Source organism: Cavia porcellus, unplaced genomic scaffold (assembly GCF_034190915.1).
Source record: "Cavia porcellus strain 051 isolate PalLab524CR breed Dunkin Hartley unplaced genomic scaffold, mCavPor4.1 scaffold_7, whole genome shotgun sequence".
Classification (NCBI taxonomy): domain Eukaryota; kingdom Metazoa; phylum Chordata; class Mammalia; order Rodentia; family Caviidae; genus Cavia; species Cavia porcellus.
The window spans coordinates 17,004,808-17,025,427 of NW_026947490.1; the positions used below are offsets into that span (position 1 = coordinate 17,004,808).

Here is a 20,620-nt window from a genome sequence, read left to right on the forward strand (position 1 = left end):
ATGATCTAATTAATAACTTTTTCCCCATGCCCCCATTGCCCTCCCTTACTGTATAGTCTTTCATTGTGTGACAGTTCCATGACATACTGATCACATTTTCTGTGATGGACAATTGAGTTGCTCCCTTGAGTTTGTTATGAATAATGCCACAGTGAATATTTGGTTTCTGTGGTGGTGCAGGAGATAGGACCCAGGGCCTTGGCCATGCTAATCAGGCACCAACTACATACCAGCCCTGCTGTACTTTATCTGAGCACTTGGCTTTTAGTAAACACAAAAGGGTACAATTTTGTAGTTTAGCATCCAGGTGTGGAATAAATGGGTCACAGTAGTATGATTCTGCCAAACCTGATATGTTAAACAATTCAACCAAACAGCTCTCTCTCTTTTTTTTTTGTCTTTTTGAGACAGGGTCAGTTCGGGCTGGCCTTGAGCTCACTTTGTAGCCTAGGCTGGTCTCGAACTCGCAATGATCCTCCTGCCTCAGCCTCCCCAGTGCTGGCATTACAGGCGTGAGCCACCACACCCAGCTCAAACAGCTCTCTTAGAAATATATTTTCGTTCCTTTCTTATTCTTGCCAAGAGAAATAATTTTAAATTTTTCTTTTTCTTTCAATACCACATTTAGAAAGGTATGGAGCTCATTCTGTTTAGAATGCACATAGATCATCCTGGCATGGTAGGGCACACCTGTAATCTCAGCACTTTGGGAGGCTGAGGCAGGAGGATATTGCCAGTTTGAACCCAGCCTGAGCAACTTATTGTTTACAATATTTAGAATCAACTTGAATATTTGCAATATTTAAAATCAATGCAAAAATATCTTGGATGTCCAGGGAACTGCTCCAAGTCAGCAAAAAAGAAAAAAACCCAACAACTAGATAGAAAAGTGGAACAAGAGCATACTCAGTCAACAAGGAACCCCAAAACTCCAAGACACCTGAGAAGATGGGAGAAATCATTGGACACTGATAAAGAAGAAGCCAGTTAAAAGAACAGCATGTCATCCTGTAGGCCTCACAGAAATTAGAAGCTGGAAAATGCCAGGTGGAGGTTGGGAATATGGGGACCCGATCCCTCTTGCAATGACAGGGGACAGCTCCCCTGTGGGGGCACTCAGCACCACTTAGGCAAACTGTGTGCATGGTCATATGCACCAGCCATCAGCTCTGGAGTATGTACACAAAAATTCCTCCCTCAGCTCCCTGAGGGGACACTATTTTCCAGAAACTAGGGGCACTTGGGTGCCCACCCATGGGGTGGTGCATGAATAAATGGAAGGTGTTTATCACCAAGCAGTCCCGCAAAGTGACCGCTGCTGCTAACCAGGTGTCCATATAGTCACGTGGGTAAGTCTTCAAGCACACAGTGATGACAGACAGAGAGGAGAAACACTATTAATATCTTATGATATAATCCACGGTGACATAGAATAATTTTAAATTCCATATAAAAATTTAAGGAAAACAATATTTATTATACAATTACATAAAGTATGATGAATGAGATGTAATAAAAACATTTTTGAGATATAACAAAATTGTATGGGGGCTGCATAATTGTATTAGCATAAATATGTACTATATTATATAATGCATAATTATATAATTTTAAAATGTAGTGCAAACTTATGCAAACTTATTGTATTAACACTACTGTTTAACTCTGCAATACCTAGCAATCTATTATACATTAAATAGCACTTTATGACTTCACTGAACTTTAGGTTAATGTTTTACATAACAGTATATACACTACATGCTAATAATTTTAATAGTCCCCCTGTATTAATCAGTTGCCATATGGTAGGTACTAATTGGGGTTTTTTTTGGTCTTTCTGAGACACACTTTCATTATGTAGCTCATGTTAGCCTTGAACTCAATTTGTAACCCAGGTTGGCCTCAAATTCGTAGTGATTCTCCTGTCTCAGCCTCCTTAGTGCTGGGATTACAAGCATGTGCCACCATACCTGGCTTTGATTTCCTCATAGAATCTTCCTCACAACACCATAAGGGTTCTTCCAAATTAGTTTCCAGATAAAGAAACTGAACTCTGAGTCCCAAAGTCATCTGCCTGCCTGGCACTAAGGTTCAGGAGCATGGATTCCCTGCTCTGGGCCTGCAGAGCTCACACCTGTCAGTTTTAGGATACTGCCATAGCCCTCCTGCCTGGGTTACCCGAAGCACAGCACAGTCAGGAAGCAGCATAGTGAGCCAGAAGAAACAGATTATCAAGCTCTTTCACTAGGCTCCAGAGCCCACGGCGCCTATCTACATAAAGGGGTGACTAGCTTAGTGAGGAAGGGTGAGGAAAGGCAAGGAAAGTATTCTTTGGACCCAAACTTGGGTCCAAACTTGGGGGTGGAGTCTGATCTTGGCAACTGTGTGTTTTTGATTAGAAGATTTTATGCAAATATCCTGGCAGTAAAGCATAATGGCTAAGAAACCTAAACAGGTTGTGGTGGCCTGTAATCCCAGCACTCAGGAGGCTGAGGCAGGAAGATTGTTGCAAATTTGAGGACATTCTGGGCTACAATAGTGAAATCAAGGCCAGCCTGAACTGCATAGTGAGACCCTGTCTCAAAACAAAACAAAACAAAGCACAATGGCCACAGCTAGAGGATGTGCCTCACAAGATTGCTGTGAGGACTGCATGATTTTTTTCCTTTTCCCCATCCCACTCCCTTGTTCCCCTCCCCATTTGATACAGGATTTATTTGGGCTGTATCTTTAACACTATATAGTCAGAAACCCCGTTTTAGTTTCTTCTCTAAGCAACACGAATAATAGCAAGACTGTTGTCAGAATTAAGAGATATAATAAAATATTAACTTGGCTCCTGAAACGCAACAGGTGCACAGGAGGCATCTGCTGTGGTTATTATTTCAGCTTCATCAGTTAGTTTGTAATAATGACAATAATAATGGCAACCTTCACACGTTTACCACATGCATTTTCAAGCACAATGAATAAGCCCTCTCATTTAATTCCCAGCAACCCTGTGAGGTAGAAACCATTCATAGTAACCCCTTACCAGATGAGGAAACCCAAGTCACTGAGAAGCTAAGTAGCTTGTCCAAGATAACCATGTGAGTGGCAAAGCTGAGTTTAAGACCCAGATGGTCTGTCTTAGAGACATTGCTCTTCGTCACTCTTTCTTCATTGTCAATGTCTTTTTCCTTTTTATCGGTACCGGGGATCGAACTCATGACCGCCTGCTGGCATGGCAGGCGCTTATGCCGCTGAGCTAAATCCCCAGCCCCTCCTTTTTTTTTTTTTAAATTTTTTAAAAATTTGAGACCAGGTGTCCCTGAGTCGCTAAATTGCTCCTGGGCTTGAAACTGAGATCTTCCTGCCTCAGCCTACCCGAATGCTGTAATCACAGGTGTGAGGTCAGAAGATGCCAGGGAGCATTCTGGCTGTGCTGTGTGACATCCAGCAAGGGCTTCCCAGCCCAGAGCACAGAGCATCAGTTCGCTCTCTGAAACAGCAGAATGATGGCACCTTGCTCCCCGCGAGGAAAGCGCAAGTATGCCTAAGACAGGGACCCTCACTCAGGTCACATCTCCAGCTGAGGGTTGAGGGCTGTGGGCGGGGCTCTAGTTAGGGGGCGTGTTTTGGGCATCCTGGTCCAATGAGGGTCGGGGGGCGGAGACATCCTCCCATCTCTGTCCAGCACGCGTGTCCTCCTCGCAGTTCCATCCACCGCGCGGGTGCCTCTGGTGCCCGAAGGGCTCTGACCCCAGCCCATCCCCAGCCCACCCGCCCTGCCTGCGGCCCCCTCCCGGCATCCCCCAGACCTCAGCCCCGGCTTCACTGGCCTCGACGCCATGGGTGACGGAGGAGAGGGCGAGGACGAGGTCCAGTTCCTTCGCACGGTGCGTACCTCTAGGTTAGCAGTCTCTGGGCGATTACTTGGGTCTCTGAGCGATTGTCTCTGAATGCCTCTGTCCTGCTTGCTGGTGGTCTCTGAGGGGCGAGATCTCTTTCCTTGTGTCTTTGGGTGACTGTCACTTGTCTGTCTTTTTGTCTTCTCACTACAGGGAATTAGGATTTGGGACTACAGAATGAGGAGGGGGCTCTTTAAGCTACTTTGTCTCCTGAGGTGCACAATTTGTCTCTGACAACAGGGGGCCACTCAAGGAGCACCCCCTCCTTCTACCCTGCAAGCAGGCACTTTGGGAAGGTGGTTTCTAGTTCCTAGGCTTAATTTAGCTGTTCCCCGCCCCCACCCCAGCCCTCATTCCTTCTTGCTTCGGGCTCTGACCTATTTAAATTCTTGGGAAGGGGGCTGGGATGGGTGAGAAGACTCTACTCTACTCAACTCCCAGAATTTGGGGGCCTCTTGAGGGGTCCCTTAAGTCCTGAGTTTTCCTTTCCTTCTTAGTTTTGGGAGGCATGAATGAATATGTCTGCTAATGGTCTGTGAGGGTCTATGGATGATGCCTCTCCCTCTCTGTCTTTTTGGGACATCTCTGTGTCTCTGTCTCTCCATCTTTGCCTCCAGTCTGCAGCTCGGCCTTTTGTTGCTTGGCTTTAGGCCCTGTGAGTTTTGCTGTCTCTCTAGCTTTGTCTCTGCCTGAATCTCTGATCCCCTGCTGGGGGCAGGGATGGGAATTGGAACAACAGGTGTCTTTCCCAGAATAGTCCTCTTTGCTGGGCCCTGGGCATCGGACAGGGAGGCAATGACGTGGGGGAGGGGCTATCCATCTCCCGTTCTCTCCACTGTCCCTCTCAGTGGCTCAGCCCAATGGGTATGTGAGTATGGGGAAGTGGGGGTGTAGGGAGATGTTCTGTCCTCTGGGCCAGGTCTGCTGACCCTGCACTGCCCCTCCTCTGTCCTTCCTGGCCTTGAGTCCATGCAGGAAATGCTGACACAGCATTCCGGACCCAGAATAGGACCCTGGTGAGCAGGGTCTGGTTTCCTAGGAGGGAGGAACAAACAGCTGGGGCTGGCAGTGAAGGAAGGGGACAGCTGGATGTGAGGCCATCAGAGAGACTCTTGCCCAGCCCTGGCCTCTTAGCAGATACCATGAGTTGGGCCTTCCATAGCCCTAAAAAGACCATGGCTGTGGCCACCAACACCTAAGCAGTCACTTCGCACCAGGCCCTGTGCCCAGGGCCTCATACTGCTGAAGCGTCTAATTATATTCATGCTGCCCTATGTCCTGAGGTAGGGCCCTATCTTTATCTGCCTGGGAGATTTGAAAGAAACAAAGCCTCAAGCAGTAGAGCCATTTGTCCCAAAGCCAGGAAGTGGCATCTCTGAGGTCCAGACCTTCTGTTTTTACCAGATGCACCAAGGTAGCCAGTGTTAGGGTTCTAAGGCCTGGCCCCAGCATCTCTTGGTCCCAGACTGCGTCTGTTTTTCTGAAAGTTACAGAGTCATGTGGGTACTTTTCTCAAACTTTTTAATAGTGTCCCATCAGTGAGAAACACATTCTGCATTGCAACCTAGGACTTTCACATATGCATAGACATTATGAAAATATTGATTTCATTGACATGCAATGAATTGTATTTAAGTGTTATATAGTTCAATAAGTTCTGATAAATTGTGCAAACTCATGTAACCACTCTCATAATCAGGGCACGTACCATTTCCTTTACCCCAAAAGATCCCTCCTGCTCTTTGCAGCAACCACCCTGTGTATCTGCTTTATGTCACTAGAAAGTCCATTAGTCAATTCTAGAGTTGCATGTACGTTATGTGTGCATTTATCTTTCTCCTACTGCTTAGCTTTTTTTTTTTTTTTTTTTTTTTGGCAGTTGAAAACCTTCACTTTGACCTCTTTTTTATTTTGATGCAGTGCCTTTTTTTTTTCTTTCTTTATTTTAAGACAGGGTCTCAGGCTGGTCATAAACTCACTTGTATAGCACAGGTTGGCCTCTAACTCATGGCAATCCTCCTGCCTTAGCCTCTTCAAGTGTTGGGATTGCAGACATGTGCCACAGGACACTGGGTCTTGCTAAGACATTAAATTATTCCAGGGTTGGTCTCAAATATGTAATCCTTCTCCCTCAGCCTCCCAGAGTGCTCCGCATAGTATTTTTGACATTCGTGTATCATGAATGCACTCCTTTTTGTTCCTGAATAGATCCCGGTTGGATAACTATATTGCAGTTTGTGCATCAACTCACTCGCTGATGGGCATCTGGGTTGTCTCCAATTTTTGTCCGTATGACAACCCCACAAACATTCATACATACTTATTTTTATTTATTTATTTATTTATTTATTTGTCATTTTCCTTTTTATCGGTACCAGGGGTCGAACTCACGACTGCCTGCTTACAAGGCAGACGCTTATGCCACTGAGCTAAATCCCCAGCCCCTCATTGTTATTTTTTGTACTTGCACAATTTTATTTCACTTTTAAAGCATGGAGGCCATGTCCTCCCAAACTGATTTATTTTTTGTTTGTTTGTTTCTTTTGCAACAGAATCTCACCATGTAGCACAGGCTGGCCTTGAATTCACTTATGTAGCCCAGGCTGGCCTTGAACTCACAATGATCCCCCTGCCTCAGCCTCCTGAGCTCCCAAACTGATTTGATAGGCAGTGATCTCTAGCCCTACTCAGGCTAAGGCTTCCCAAAGCCTGGCTGAAGTCAGAACCTCCAAGGAGAGAGCACTACAGATTCCCTGTGGACTTCAGGTTCCTTGAACCAAGTGGCATTGGTGATGGAGCTGAAGATGAGGCTGGGCAGCAAGGAAGCTGCCTCCCATTCCCTGTCTGGAGATTGAGTCACCTGAGCTACATTCTCAGTCCTTTGCATTTTGAGCTAAGGTCTTGCTAAGTCTCTGAGTTGCCCAGAATGAGCTTGAACATGCCATCCTCCTGTCTCAGCCTCCCAGAGTACTGGGGTTACAGGTGTGTGCCACTATGTCTGGATAGAAACTGCATTTTTAAACTAAATTATTTTTTTAAAAAAATTGAAACAGGATTTTATTATGTTGCCTGTGCTGGTCTTGAATTCCTGGGCTCAAGTGATCCTCCTGCCTTAGCCTCCCAAGTACCTAGGACTATAGGTATGTGACTCAGCAGCTGTGAGCCTGGCTTTGGAAATTGTATTTTAAAATTGACCACTCGCAGGCTGGCATGGCAACACACAACTGTAATCCCAGCATTTGGGAGGCTGAAACAGGAGGATCACTGTGAGTTTGAGACCAACCTGGGCTACATACCGAGATCTTGTCTAAAAGAAAGAAAGAAAGAAAGAAGGAAGGAAAGAAAGAAAGAAAGAAAGAAAGAAAGAAAGAAAGAAAAAAGACATTTCTCCCGTTCATTATGATGCAGGAGAAAGTGAGAATCGATGGTACAGTGATTGGTTCTCTGCCTCTTTATATACTGGCTTTGCCATTCATCTTCATTAAGTTTGAGCAAGCGATTTTAATTCTTCTCCCTACACCTCAGCTTCCTCATGTGGAAAATGGAGTCCAGTGAGGACTTAAGGGGTTCATGCAAGTGTCTCTCACATCACCTCCTCCCCTTCGCGGGCCGCACAGTGGTCCTGCCATCCCCACCATCCTGTCCCCCTTGCTGTTTCTCTCCACCCCCAGCACCTTCCTGCCACAGACTTTTGTACAGGCTGCCCCCTCTTCCTGGAGCCTTCCTCCCTCAGAGATGAGCAGGCCTACCTCCCTCTCATTATTTGGACAAGGTTCAGCTCAAATGTCATCTCCTGGGAGAGCCTGTCACTTCATCCCCTCACTGATGTCATCCCTACCCCAAAGCCACACTCTTACATCACTTTGCATTATTTTTTCCATAATGCTTATCATTGACATTAAAATTATGTATTATGAGGTGCATGCCTGTAATCCTAGCATTGTGGGGGAGCCTGAGGCAAGAGGATCCCAAGTTCAATTTAGTCCGGGCAACGTAGTGACTTAGTGAACTTTTGCCTCAAAATTAAAAACCAAAGCAAAACAAAATAAAGCAAAACAAAGCTGGGGATGTAGCTCAATGCAAGGACCCTGGATCCATCCAATCTTCAGAACTGAAAAAAATTATTTATTCATCTGTTTATTGTGTCTCCACAAGGATGACCGCTCTCTGAGGGCAGGGCTTTTTGTCTACTTTATTCAATGCTCTAAATTTAGTCCCTAGAACAGTATCTGGCAGGTGTCCAACAAATACCTGTTAATCTGAGCATAAGGTCTGGCAGCCAGTAAATGCTTAATTAATGCTGTCTGAGCTAAATGATTACTATCAATACACAAATGCTTAGGAGGTCAGGGTTACAGGTCACAGGACAGAGCAGTCATAGGGCTCCTGAATCAGCTCATGCTTCCCCTCAGGCTGGGTGGACATACTATATGGGTTGAAGCCTAAAATGGGAACATGTTTGTATGCTATGCTTAGAAGGCTAGAGGCCATATGAACTTGGACAGGCCATTTGATCTTTTTTGTTTAGCTTTGGTTTTTGATGTTGAATTTTTTTTTTTTTTTTTTTTTTTTTTTGGTCTTTTTCCTTTTTATCGGTACTAGGGATCGAACTCATGACTGCCTGCTTGCAAGGCAGATGCTTATGCCGCTGAGCTAAATCCCCAGCCCCTTGATGTTGAATTTTGAGAAAGGATCTCCCTATGTTGTTCAGGCTGGTCTTGAATTTACTATGTAGTCCAGGCTGGCTTCAAACTCATGGTGGTCCTCCTGCCTCAGCCTCCCAATTGCTGGGATTGTAGGTGTGCACCTGCATGCCTGGCTAGGACATCCTACCATTTGAACCATTTCTCACTGCTGTAAAATGGAATAAGTATGATGTTACTCAGTGGCTGAGGACCAGAGTTCTGTCAGTTTTGACCAAGACCTCTAGCAGAAAAATGTTTAGCAGAGAATTTGCAATACAGATGTACGTTTCCATTTTTTGTAACGTTAGATCGCATTGTAGGTGGTGGTGTAAGGCCACTCATTGGGGTTCAGATCCTAGCCATGCTGTTATACCAGCTGTATAACTATGCAATTCACTGTGCCTCTCTGGGCCTCAGTTTCTCCTGTTTCCAGAACAGGAATTGCCTCATAGGTTTCTTGTGATGCTTAAATGAATTTGTACATGTCACGTTTTTGGAGTAGGACCTAGCACACAAAAGACTTTTATTTGAAAATTTAATTTAATCATCTTTGACATAATTTCCAATTTATAGAAAAGTTGCAAGATGAGTTCAAAGATCTCTTCCCCTGAATTTTCCTAAATGTTAGTTTGGTGTACATGCTTTTATCTTTTTTCTTCTCTTTCCATATTTCTCCCCTGAACTGGGAGTAAGCTGCAGATGTGATACCTTTAATTACAACCCTTCAATACTTCAGAATATGATTCCTAAGAATGAAGGTGGGGTTTTTTGTTTAATAAAACCACAACACAGCTATCAAAATCAGAAGCTTTAGTGGTTTTTTTTTTTTTTTTTTTTGTCTTTTTCATTTTATCGGTACTGGGGATTGAACTCACGACTGCCTGCTTGCAAGGCAGGCGCTTATGCCGCTGAGCTAAATCCCCAGCCCCGGAAGCTTTAGTGTTGATGTGACCCCACTGTTATCTAATCTACAGCTTTCTTCAGCTTTGACAACTGTCTCTGTCCCCATCCTTCACTGCACTTTGCCTCCACCCAGGATCCCATCCAGGCCCGCACAAGACATTTGGATGCCATTAGGAAGTGTTCTACAAATGCCAGATGTCATTACAGAAATGCACAAAAGAGAAGTTAGAGAAGGATGAATTTTAAAAATCCATTTAAAACTGGCGCGGTGGTGCAGGCCTGTAATCCCAGCACTTGGGAGGCTGAGGCAGAAAGATCACCATAGATTTGAGGCCAGCCTGGGCTACAAAGTGAGACCCTTGAGCTTTAGTTGCCCCATTTTACTTACTGATTTATTTTTTAGTTTTGGAAACAGGGTCTTGCCAGGTACTGCAGCCTGACCTTGAATTCAAGTGTGCAGCCCAGGCTGGCTTCGAATTCGTAGCGATCCTCTTGCCTCAGAGTGCTATGATTACAGGCTGACACCACAACGCCTGGCAAACTGCCCCATTTTAATATGGAATGATGCCCGATGAGGTGGTGGGCACTGGTAGTCTTAAGCTACTCAGGAGCTGAGCAGGTGGATCGCTTTTGCCCAGGAGTTCAATGCCAGTCTGGGCAACACAGCAAGATCCCATTTCAAAATAAAATACATTTGTGTCAGAATAGGATGGCATTGGTTCTCATCTCGTGGGACCTTTAGGAATAGGCTTAAGGCTCAACTGCCAACCCTGGCTGGTGTGCAGGTGTGTTCTCAGCAGCTGTTGCCTCACCCACAAGGAGAAGCATGGGGCAAGCGGTATGAAGCATGTAATGTATGGGATGTCCCCACGCCCCGGCCTCACTAACAAGCCCTCCCCTCGGTCCCCACAGGACGATGAAGTGGTCCTGCAGTGCAGCGCCACGGTACTCAAGGAGCAGCTCAAGCTCTGCCTGGCCGCGGAGGGCTTCGGCAACCGCCTCTGCTTCCTGGAGCCCACCAGCAACGCACAGGTAGGTAGGCGCGGCGGCGAGGCGACTCCGCTTGGAGTACCAGGGCGGAAGCGAAAGGGGCGGGGCTAAAAGAGAAGGGGCGGGGACTGAGGTGGGTGGGACCTGAGTTGAATGGAGGTTTCTAGAGGGGTGGGGTTTGAGGTGGGAAAACGCCTTAGGGCCTGAGGTGGGGGTGAGCGGCCTGCGGTGAGGGGCTTGAGGGGTCTGAGGAACTGGGTGTCGTCTAGGGGAATCCTGTGCACACGGAGTGGGGGGAGGCCAAGTGGGAACTGCTGATTCAGAGCTTTTCTCCACAGTTGTCTGAAGGGGCAGAAAGCCTTGGGTCCAAGGGGGAGGTGACCTGAGAGTCTAGGAGCAGGACCCGAGAGGGAAGGACAGGGAAACTGAGCCACAGGACCGAGGACCTGAGGTCCAAGGAGGTGGGGACCCTGAGGGGCCGAGTCTGGGGCGCGTGGAAGGAAGGGCCGAGGACGTCTGAGGGGGTGGGGGCATGAGTCTTAGCAGGGGTCTGAGAGGAAGGTGGTCGAGGGCAGAGGGAAGCTGCTCTGAGAGGCAGGGGGCTGGGGCGCCAGCGGCTTTGGATCCAAGAGTGAAGGGTCTGGGCTGAGGGTGAAGCTAGCAGGGGCTGACCGAGGGCACAGGCAACTGAGAGGCCAAAGGAACCTGCATGGGAGAGAGAGTGAGATGGACTCAGGGGCTGAGAAGGAGGGGACAGGATGGGGGGCTTGGGGCTGAAAGCGGGGGACGTGGAGTTTTGTGGGGAGGAGGTCGCAGGCTGTGAATGAGAGGGGTTGAGGGGCACAGTTTTGTGCCTAAGGGGCTGGGGGTTCAAGAATCTGAGCTGGCTGGGATGGGAGAATGAGGTGAGAGATGTGAGATTGGAACTTCTTGTGCCTGTAAAGCAGTGTGTGTCCATATCTGAGGTCTGAGGGGCAAAAGGGGTTAATACAGCATCTGGACAATGTGCTAGGAAAGGCCAGAGACTGTGCGTCCTTTGGGATGGGGAGATTTGGGGTTATCTGTGAGGAAGGTGCAGAGCCGGGGCTACTTGCACTGCAGCAGGGTCTGTGTGTCTGAGGGTCATGGCAGGGGCAGCGGCTTCTTGTGAGGCTGGGTGGGGTCTGGTCTGGGTGTCTTATGTGTGGGTATCCAGACCGAGGGAAGAGGGATGCCAGGGAATGGCGCTTGGGAGTCTTCAGGCCTCCACTGAAGCCTGCTCCCCGCCCCAGAATGTGCCCCCAGACCTGGCCATCTGCTGCTTCATCCTGGAGCAGTCGCTATCAGTCCGAGCGCTGCAGGAGATGCTGGCCAACACTGTGGAGGCTGGTGTGGAGGTAAGGTCCACCTCTGGCCAGGCAGGGCACAGGGACAGCAATGAGTGAGGGTACCTAGAGGTCACTTATCATCTGATCTTCTTCCTCTCTCTACCCCGCCCCCACAGGCCCTCAATTTGGATAAGTGGGTAGGTCTGGCCTTGGGTGCCACTTGTCCTTCCCATCCCTCCTGACCTCAGGCCTGCTGCTTGGGCCCACATCCTGTACACAGGGGCTGGAGGTTCTTCCCCACCCCAGCTGTCAGGGACTGTGGAGCCCAGAATAAGCCAGGCAGGCAGCAGGAAGGAAGGAAGGTGTGGAGGCTTCTGAGCCCCATGTTCCTCACCTGTTCCTTTCTCCTCAATCCCATCCTTTCCTCCAACCTTGACCCCATCTCTTCACTGCATGGAATCTCTCCTTTTACCTTTCCCCATCCCAAGTGTGGGTCCCCTCCAGTCCAGGAGTGGGTCTGCCATGTGATCATATGGATTTATCACATGGCCCCCATGGAGCATGGGCATGTGAGAGCTGTGGCAGAGGCATGATGCCATCAAGCACACTGGATACACTGGCTCACTCCAAAAAGGGCTGAGTCTCCTTATGTTCTGGATGGGGTGTGGCAGCACACAGTGGTCGCAGGTTATGACAGCTTAGAGCAGAGGGGTTGAGCCTTAAGGAACACAAGATATTGGGGCTTCTTTGAGTATCCTTGGCACCTGGAAGATACCCATCTCTGTATGACTCTGGGGCCTGATCAACAAGGTAGAGGAGACAGGAAGGATAGAGTGGACTCTGGGGAATATGAACAGTATACCTCCAGGCCCCTCAGAGACACAGCCTCTGATCCATGGATGGGGAAACTGAGGTGAATATCTGCTGGGGTCTGAAGCTTCCTTATCTCCAGGTCTGAGCACCGTATTTTATGGAGAGCACATTCTCTTTTGTGATTAGGCCAGATGTTTTGGAAGTCTTGAGATTCTTGGAGTCTGTGCTTACTCTGTACCTTCCCTCCTTGCAGTCATCCCAGGGTGGGGGACACAGGACACTCTTGTACGGCCATGCCATCTTACTCCGACATGCACACAGTGGCATGGTGAGTGCATCATCAAGGGGTGTGGACAGGGGATGGGGGACCTGCCAGGAGGAGACTGAACCTCTTCTCCAACTCTAGTACCTGAGTTGTCTCACCACCTCCCGCTCCATGACTGACAAGCTGGCCTTTGATGTGGGACTGCAGGAAGATGCAACAGGTACAGTGGCTTCAGGGTGGGGATGTGATAGGGACCTGGAGGCAGGAAGTCAGGGGGCAGAAAGTTTGCAGAACTCTAGAGCCAGGCATGTCACCATCATGGAGCTAGGAAAGGAGGCTTTGGGGCAGAGGGTCTGGGCATAGAGGTGGGCATGTACTACACGGGAGACTTCAGGGGAAGTCTAGACAGAGAGAGTTGGTGGCAGTAATAGATTTATTAGCCCAGGGACTGGGAGGCTCAGTGCCTGGAATGCCCTGGGGAAAAGTATTCTGGGCAGCTACCATCCTGATAGCCCCCTGTCTAACACACCACTGCCTATAGGAGAAGCTTGTTGGTGGACAACACACCCAGCCTCCAAGCAGAGGTCTGAAGGGGAGAAGGTCCGAGTAGGAGATGACCTCATCCTTGTCAGTGTCTCATCTGAGCGCTACCTGGTAAGTGATGCCACCTCCAGCTGGCTCTTACAGGGCTGGGGACACATAGACTCAGCCCTGCATCCTCACCATCGGTTTGTCTATCTGGTCTCTAGACCCCAACATCCTGACTCCCAATTTTCTATTTCCTGACCTCTGACATCTAAATTTTTTGCTTTCTGATCCCCCATTTCCTGACTTGATCTTGGTTTCCTGATCTGTGACCTCAAAATCTTCTGCCTCCAATCTGTATGTTCCCTGGGATCCACTCTGATTCTGGCCTGATCTCTTGCCTGCCTCTGCCCATCATCCTGATCATATCCTGGTGGCCCCCAGCACCTGTCAACCGCCAGTGGAGAGCTCCAGGTTGATGCCTCCTTCATGCAGACACTATGGAACATGAACCCCATCTGCTCCTGCTGTGAAGAGGGTGAGGGCCCTGGGCCTCTGGCCTCTAAACTGAGACTCCCCCAAAACAGATCCTCGGTGTTGCTACTCAAACATACCAAACTCAGCCTTACAACCTCAGCTAGATCTCCAAGCTGACCCCAAAGCCAGAGTCCTAGAGTGCAGATCCCCAAACCCAAAACTCAGTATCAGACTACTAAATTCAAACCCCAAAATATTAAAGCTAAATATTAAATACTAAAGCTCTCATAGCAAACTCAGTCTTACAGGCCAGGCCCCCAAACCCAGATCCAAAGCTTAAACCTCATAATTGGAGCTTATCACTCACATCTCAAGCACAGACCATGACTTCAGACTCCTAAGCCCAGACCTGGTAATCCAAACCTCAAGTTTCCAAACCAGAAACCCTAATTCAGACCCGAAAGCTATCCTACATGCCTCAGCCCTCCCTCTTTACCTCCCCAAAAACAAAAACTCCCAAATTTAGGTCCTCAAAGAAGGGTTCAAAGAATGCCCCCAAAACTTTGACCCCTAACTTTCGTAACTCTTTAGATGTGTAAGCCAGAACCAAATTGAAATTTAAACCATGATCCCTAAGCCAAGACCCTGAAACTCAGACTTGTCAACTTCTAACTACAAAGCTCAGTTCTTTCCAAATGCATGACTACCAAACCAGACCCCAGCCTCAGACCTCCAAAATCAATGCACAGAATTCTGGCCCAAGCCCCATACCCCAGCCTCAGACCCAACCATCACCTAGCCTCAAAACCCAAGTACCAAACCCAAAGCTTTGAATGATCACCAGGAAACATTAGACTAGCTCTCTGACCAGATTCTCTACCCTAGTCTCAAAAGTCCAAACTCAGAATCCTAAACCACAGGTTCCCAGTCCTCACCCTCAGCCCTGTATAACGACAGCTCCAACCTCAGGCCTCAAATCTCATACCCAACTTACTGCTTTAAAGTCGACCTGATTTTCAGACTCTTAATACCCTGAAACTCAGACTGTCAACTACAGACTCCTAGATCCAGCCCTTGGCTTTTCACAGAGGATGTACAGGGCCCCCAGTTTTTACCCTGGCTTCTGGGTCTTTCTGGGGCTCCTGTTTCATAACCACCGCCTTTCCTTGCTCCTTTCCAGGATATGTGACAGGGGGCCATGTCCTCCGTCTTTTTCATGGACATATGGATGAGTGTCTGACCATTTCACCTGCTGACAGTGATGACCAACGCAGGTCTGGGTTGGGGATGGGTTGTTGGGGGTCTTGGGATGAGGGTGGGGAGGAAAGATGACTGGGGGGCTGGATTCTGTGTTAGCATTCTATTAAAAAAAAACCCTGAGCTAATTAATCAACTTAATAAGAGAAAAGGTTTATTCTGGCTCACAGTTGCAGAGGTTTCAATCTCTGGTCTCTTGTCCCTGTGCCTGTGGTAGCACAGTACATTGCAGAGGCTACACATGGCAGAGGCCAGTTCATGGCATCACAGCCGACAACCAAAAAAGAAGGAGAAAATGGGGGCCTGGCATTCCAATATTCCCTTCCAGAGCAACAGTCACACCCAGTGACCTAACTTCCTTCCGTTAGGCCCCACTTCCTAAAGTATTGCTACCTCCCAATAGCAACCAGGGCTGGGCAACCAAGCCTTCAACACAAGGCCTCAGGAGACCACTCAAGATCTAAACTACAGCACACCTGTTAAGGGAGTTTAGGTTCAGATTTGGGGGTGGGGCTGGAGCCTGAATTTCTGACCTTTCTCTCTCTCTCATGTCCTCAGACTTGTCTACTACGAGGGAGGATCTGTGTGCACCCACGCTCGCTCTCTCTGGAGGCTGGAGCCATTGAGAATCAGGTATGTCCGTGGGGAAGGGCTAAAGGAGGGGCCTGCATCTCTTTAAGAGGCCTGGGAGGGGGCACAGAGTCTTCAAGGAAAATCTGAGGATGAGATTGGAGCATCTGGGGTGAAATCTGGGGAGCTCATGAGAAAGACGAAGGTGCTTGGAGATCCTGGAGTCCTGGAGCAAAAGGAGGTCTCGGGGCAGAGTAGGGTGTTCCCAAGGAAGAGACTGGGGAGTGCAGGGGTCTAGATAGACTGGGGGCACTGGAAACATCCAGGGAGCCTTGAAGAACCTTTGAGGGCCTGAGGGAAGTTTGGAGCATCTGAGGTAGGACTGAGGGGTCCCAGGGAAGATTTGAGGATGCCCAGAAAGGCTCAGAAAATCCTTGGGGAGAGAGGGGGACTTGAGAAATCTCGGGCCCATACTGTGGTGTCTGAGGGAGGACGGGGCACCCCTCACTTTCCTCACCTTTGCCTTCTCAGCTGGAGCGGCAGCCACCTGCGCTGGGGACAGCCGCTACGCATTCGGCATGTCACCACCGGGCGGTACCTGGCCCTCACTGAGGACCAGGGCCTGGTGGTGGTTGATGCCAGCAAGGCCCACACCAAGGCTACCTCCTTCTGCTTCCGTGTCTCCAAGGTCTGTGGGTATCGGGGTGACTTCCGCATGAAGAGCTCTGAACTCCACTCGGCTTCCACGCTGCTGATGTGGTGGTGGGGGGCCACTATACAGAGAAGGCTTACCTCTGTACCCTGCCCCTGCAGGAGAAGCTGGATATGGCTCCCAAGCGGGACGTGGAGGGTATGGGCCCTCCGGAGATCAAATATGGGGAGTCCTTGTGTTTTGTGCAGCACATGGCCTCAGGCCTATGGCTCACCTACGCTGCCCCAGACCCCAAGGCCCTGCGGCTGGGAGTGCTCAAGAAGAAGGTGCGTGCCTGTCGAGAGAGTGCAGGGGCAGGCATGGGAAGGGGCTGGGTGGTCTTGCTTCAGGCTTCAAGAATCTGAGGAGGGGAGACAGAGACTGAGAGGGAAAATGTAAGAGGGAGAGAGAGAGAGGAATATACACAAAGAAAGAAAAGCAGAGTCAAAAAGACTTGGAAACAGAGAAATTGAGACAGGACACAAAAGGCAGATAAGGACAGATTGAGAGTACCTTTAATAAACAATCTTTGAGTACTCAAGTGGGTCTGGATGTGGATGTGGGAAAAATGGATGAGCTGGGTAGACTAGTTCCCTGCCCCCACTAGGTTAGGAACAATGAATAAACAGCTTTTGATGGAGTTCACAGTTTTATAGTTGAGGAGTAAGAAAGCTACTTTTTTTTGGAAAGCTACTTTTGACAGAGGAAACAGCATATGCAAAGGCCCTGGGGTTTGAATGCAGTGTGGTTAGAGCACCGTGAATGAGGGGCAACTGGTGGGGGAGGAGGACAAAGAGGAGATGGGATGCTTATGGTGGGATGCTAGTTGTTGTCCTGTTTGGAGCCACCAGAGAGAGGTTTTTTTTTTTTTTTTTTTTGATACCAGAATCAAACTCAAGACCTTGTGCTTGCCAGGCAGGCACTTGTGCTTCTGAGCTGTATCTCCAGCCCTGCTCAAGAGAGTTTTGAGCAGGACACAATGGTGATCTGACTCTCAGGCTCTGAGTTCCTAGTCTAACTGTGCAGAACTGAATGCCAGGAGGAGAGGGCTGGGATGGTACAGGTGGAAAATGATAGCAGATAGGAGCCAGGTGGGGACTGCGGGGCGGGTTCTGGTTGTATTTTGAGGGTGGAACCAATAGGATTTGCTGATAGATTGATATGAGGTGACAGCGAGAAAGTTGATGCCATGATTTTTTCCTCTGAGCAGCAACAAAAGTGGAAGCACCATTAAATGGGACAGGGACTCAAGTGTCAGCTCAGGACAGACATCTTAAGTTTCCTGTCACGCCTAGAGCACAGCCACTCAATAAAGACTTACCGAGTGGATGTGTGGGAAGCCTGTGGAGGCCTCTGTAAAAATGAGGCCTGTATTTGGAGACAGAAGTAGGGGATGCAGAGGCAGGGCCTAGGGCCCAAGGGAACAGGTGGGATCCTGCCCCAGGTAGGTGATATGTCAGCTGTGGGGCTGGACAAGGTGTGGGCGTCCGATAGCAGCAGAGCTGGTAGCTGGATGGACTCGCCTTGTGATAAAGTGGTGAGCTTTTCCACCTGGAACATGCTAAGTTTGGGGTGGGTGGTATTTCCCACAGTGCTAGGGGTGCACTCTATTTCCTTAGGGACTGTGCATGCTAAACAAGTGGGCTATCATTGAGCTACATCCCCAGGCTTGGAGGAGCTGTGTAAATTGGTGACAGATAGTGATGGACACAGTCTGGTCTGGAGACAGCCAGGAGGGAAGGGGACAGAGGAGACAGAAGCATAGAGGTAGAGAGAGACAGGGAGACGCAGACAGAGAGACAGGGAGAGGCAAGACAAGTGTGGGATAGAGGTGAGACACAGACATACAGAAAGAGGGAGACAGGACAGAAAGACAGAGGAAGAGCATTAAAAAAAACCAGGGAGACTGGCAGAGAAATTCTGTAGAGTAGGGGGCAGCTGTGAGACTAAACTCTAAGCAGAGGTTGGGGTCCTAGTTGTGAGGTGGCTGAATCCCTCCTGATTTCTGTTTCCTCACACCCAGGCCATGCTGCACCAGGAAGGCCACATGGATGACGCTCTGTCACTGACCCGCTGCCAGCACGAGGAGTCCCAGGCCGCCCGCATGATCCACAGCACTGCAGGCCTGTACAACCAGTTCATCAAGTAAGCAGCCACCAGCCTGTGGGGTGACCCCAGGCCCCTGGCTTCCCTTTCCTGACTGCTTTGATTTCTGGAGGCCTCTAACATCATGGCCCTGTCTAGCACGGCCCCTAGTCTCTAAAGCCCGGACTTCTGAGCATTTAACTCCTAATGTGACCTAGGCAACCATGACCTTTGACCTTACAGCCTAGATCATCCCCTGCCACACCTCAGAGCTCAGAGCCTTGACCCTGACCCTCCCAGCTTGACTCCGGCTCCCATGGAGTCCCAGTCCCAACCGCTGAGTGACCTCGGGTCAAGGCTTTTCCCTCCCAGTTTCTGCCCAGCCCTGTTGGGGCCTGCGGAGGGGAGTGGGGTGGGTGTGTGGGGGCAGGAGGAGCTCTGGCTCACAGCTGTGTTCTCCGCAGGGGCCTGGACAGCTTCAGCGGGAAGCCGAGGGGCTCGGGGCCCCCAGCTGGCTCGGCGCTGCCCATAGAGAGCGTCATCCTGAGCCTGCAGGACCTCATCGGCTACTTCGAGCCGCCCTCAGAGGAGCTGCAGCATGAGGAGAAGCAGAGCAAGCTGCGAAGCCTGCGCAACCGCCAGAGCCTCTTCCAGGAGGAGGTGCTGTGGGTCCCCACCCCAGCACCCCACCACTCCCCTACCCCGCGTCTAGGAGGCCTGAGGACGCCTCGGGTTTTCAGCGCGCTTGAAGGGCGGGGCCAAGAGGAGGGGCGGGCCTGGTGGAGCGAGGGAGGGGCGGTGCGTGTGTGAAGTTCCTCGACCAGGCCAGATCTGCCAGGCGAGGCTTGGGGAGCAGTCAGGCCGAGTGGGGTGGGGCTGCGGATTCGAGGGGCCGCATCTGTGAGCGTGGAGCCTTGGGGCGGGAGGACAGACCTAGAGTGGGGCGTGGGTGATCTTTGGGCTCGCAGCAGGAGAGTAGGGAAGGTCCTCAGCTTGAATTGGGGGCGGAGAGTCTTAGAAGACAGGGAAAAAGGTCAGCCTGAATTCTTCGTGTGAGAGGAGACAGAAGGACTGGGATTAGCGGCCTGGACAAAGGTCAGGAATTTGACACTTTCATTGGCAGAAGGGAGGTGTCCACTCAAAGGCCTTCAACCTGGCCCCCTCCTATCCAAGGACTCCCAACCTCTTGGGGGAGGAAGAACCCCATAAAGGACAATAATAACTGCTGTTATTTATAGGCTGGAATTACTACAGTATATACTAGCCAGAACAGTACCAGCACAGGGTAGGTGCTCTGTAAGTGTGAGTGGTTACACTATTTCTGCCTTGAATTTAGGTTTCACTCTGTGTTAAGGGCTTTACGTGCCCCTGGGGATTGTAATTCCCATATTAGGATGGAGCCACGGAAGCTTGGAGAGATTAAATAACAATCACCTACTCAACTAGCATGCCAGCTGTAAACAAAACAGACAAAAAAAAATCTCTTACAAAGTTCACCTGGCAGGGGGAGGCAGATAAGTGCTAAGGAGAAAAATAAACTAGGGAAAAGGTGGGGAGTACTGGGATTTTCAGTTTAAAATCTAGTGCTCAGGCAGGGTGACCTGAGGAAGAGAAGGAGCCAAGGAGCCAACTGTACACCCCATGGAGTAGCAGCTGTTAGAGGGGAGAACATGTGCAAAGGCCCTGAGGTGGGAATGTGCTTGGCATGTTCCAGAAAGAGCAAGAGATGATTGGAATAGAATAATCGGGGGAAGAGTGGGAGGAGATGAGAGCAGAGAGGTGACAAAAACCAGACCATGATGAGGTCTTTGGTTTGGTGAACCACTAGAGAATTGAGTCTTCTGAAGTCACAATAAATTAGTGGCAGAGTCAGTTTATGACTCCACTTTGGCTGTGCTCTTTACCTGAATGTACTTCCTGTCTTACTAGTGTCATGGGTTCATGAACAGAGATAGGTTAGTCCCTCCTCATCTATGTGGGATAGGCTCTAAGACCCCCATTGGATGCCTGAACCCTCGGATAATGCTAAACTCTGTATATACAGTCATTTCCCATACACACCTACCTATCATAAATTTTATATGCATAAATTAGCACAGTAAGACATTAACAACAACCAATAGTAAAACTGGACAACTATAACAATTTATTGTGATAAAAGT

General features: G+C 49.3%; 1 protein-coding gene across 7 annotated transcripts in view; it reads left to right on the forward strand.

Moving 5' to 3' along the window:
• The first annotated feature begins 3,719 nt into the window (after positions 1–3,719).
• Ryr1 (ryanodine receptor 1) overlaps positions 3,720–20,620 on the forward strand; it is a 118,308-nt gene continuing 101,407 nt past the window's right edge. For 4 of the 7 annotated variants that reach the window (XM_063252701.1, XM_063252703.1, XM_063252702.1 and 1 more), the window contains exons 1-13: positions 3,721–3,878; positions 10,391–10,510; positions 11,740–11,844; positions 12,842–12,916; positions 12,995–13,073; positions 13,395–13,507; positions 13,823–13,916; positions 15,036–15,129; positions 15,671–15,745; positions 16,214–16,370; positions 16,496–16,660; positions 18,397–18,518; positions 18,923–19,118. In XM_063252701.1, the coding sequence (XP_063108771.1) occupies positions 3,831–3,878; positions 10,391–10,510; positions 11,740–11,844; positions 12,842–12,916; positions 12,995–13,073; positions 13,395–13,507; positions 13,823–13,916; positions 15,036–15,129; positions 15,671–15,745; positions 16,214–16,370; positions 16,496–16,660; positions 18,397–18,518; positions 18,923–19,118 (1,443 nt within the window). In that variant the 5' untranslated portion in view covers positions 3,721–3,830. Of the gene's footprint in view, positions 3,879–10,390; positions 10,511–11,739; positions 11,845–12,841; positions 12,917–12,994; positions 13,074–13,394; positions 13,508–13,822; positions 13,917–15,035; positions 15,130–15,670; positions 15,746–16,213; positions 16,371–16,495; positions 16,661–18,396; positions 18,519–18,922; positions 19,119–20,620 lie in introns of all 7 variants that reach the window. The other 3 variants (XM_063252698.1, XM_063252700.1, XM_063252699.1) reach the window with 1 other exon arrangement.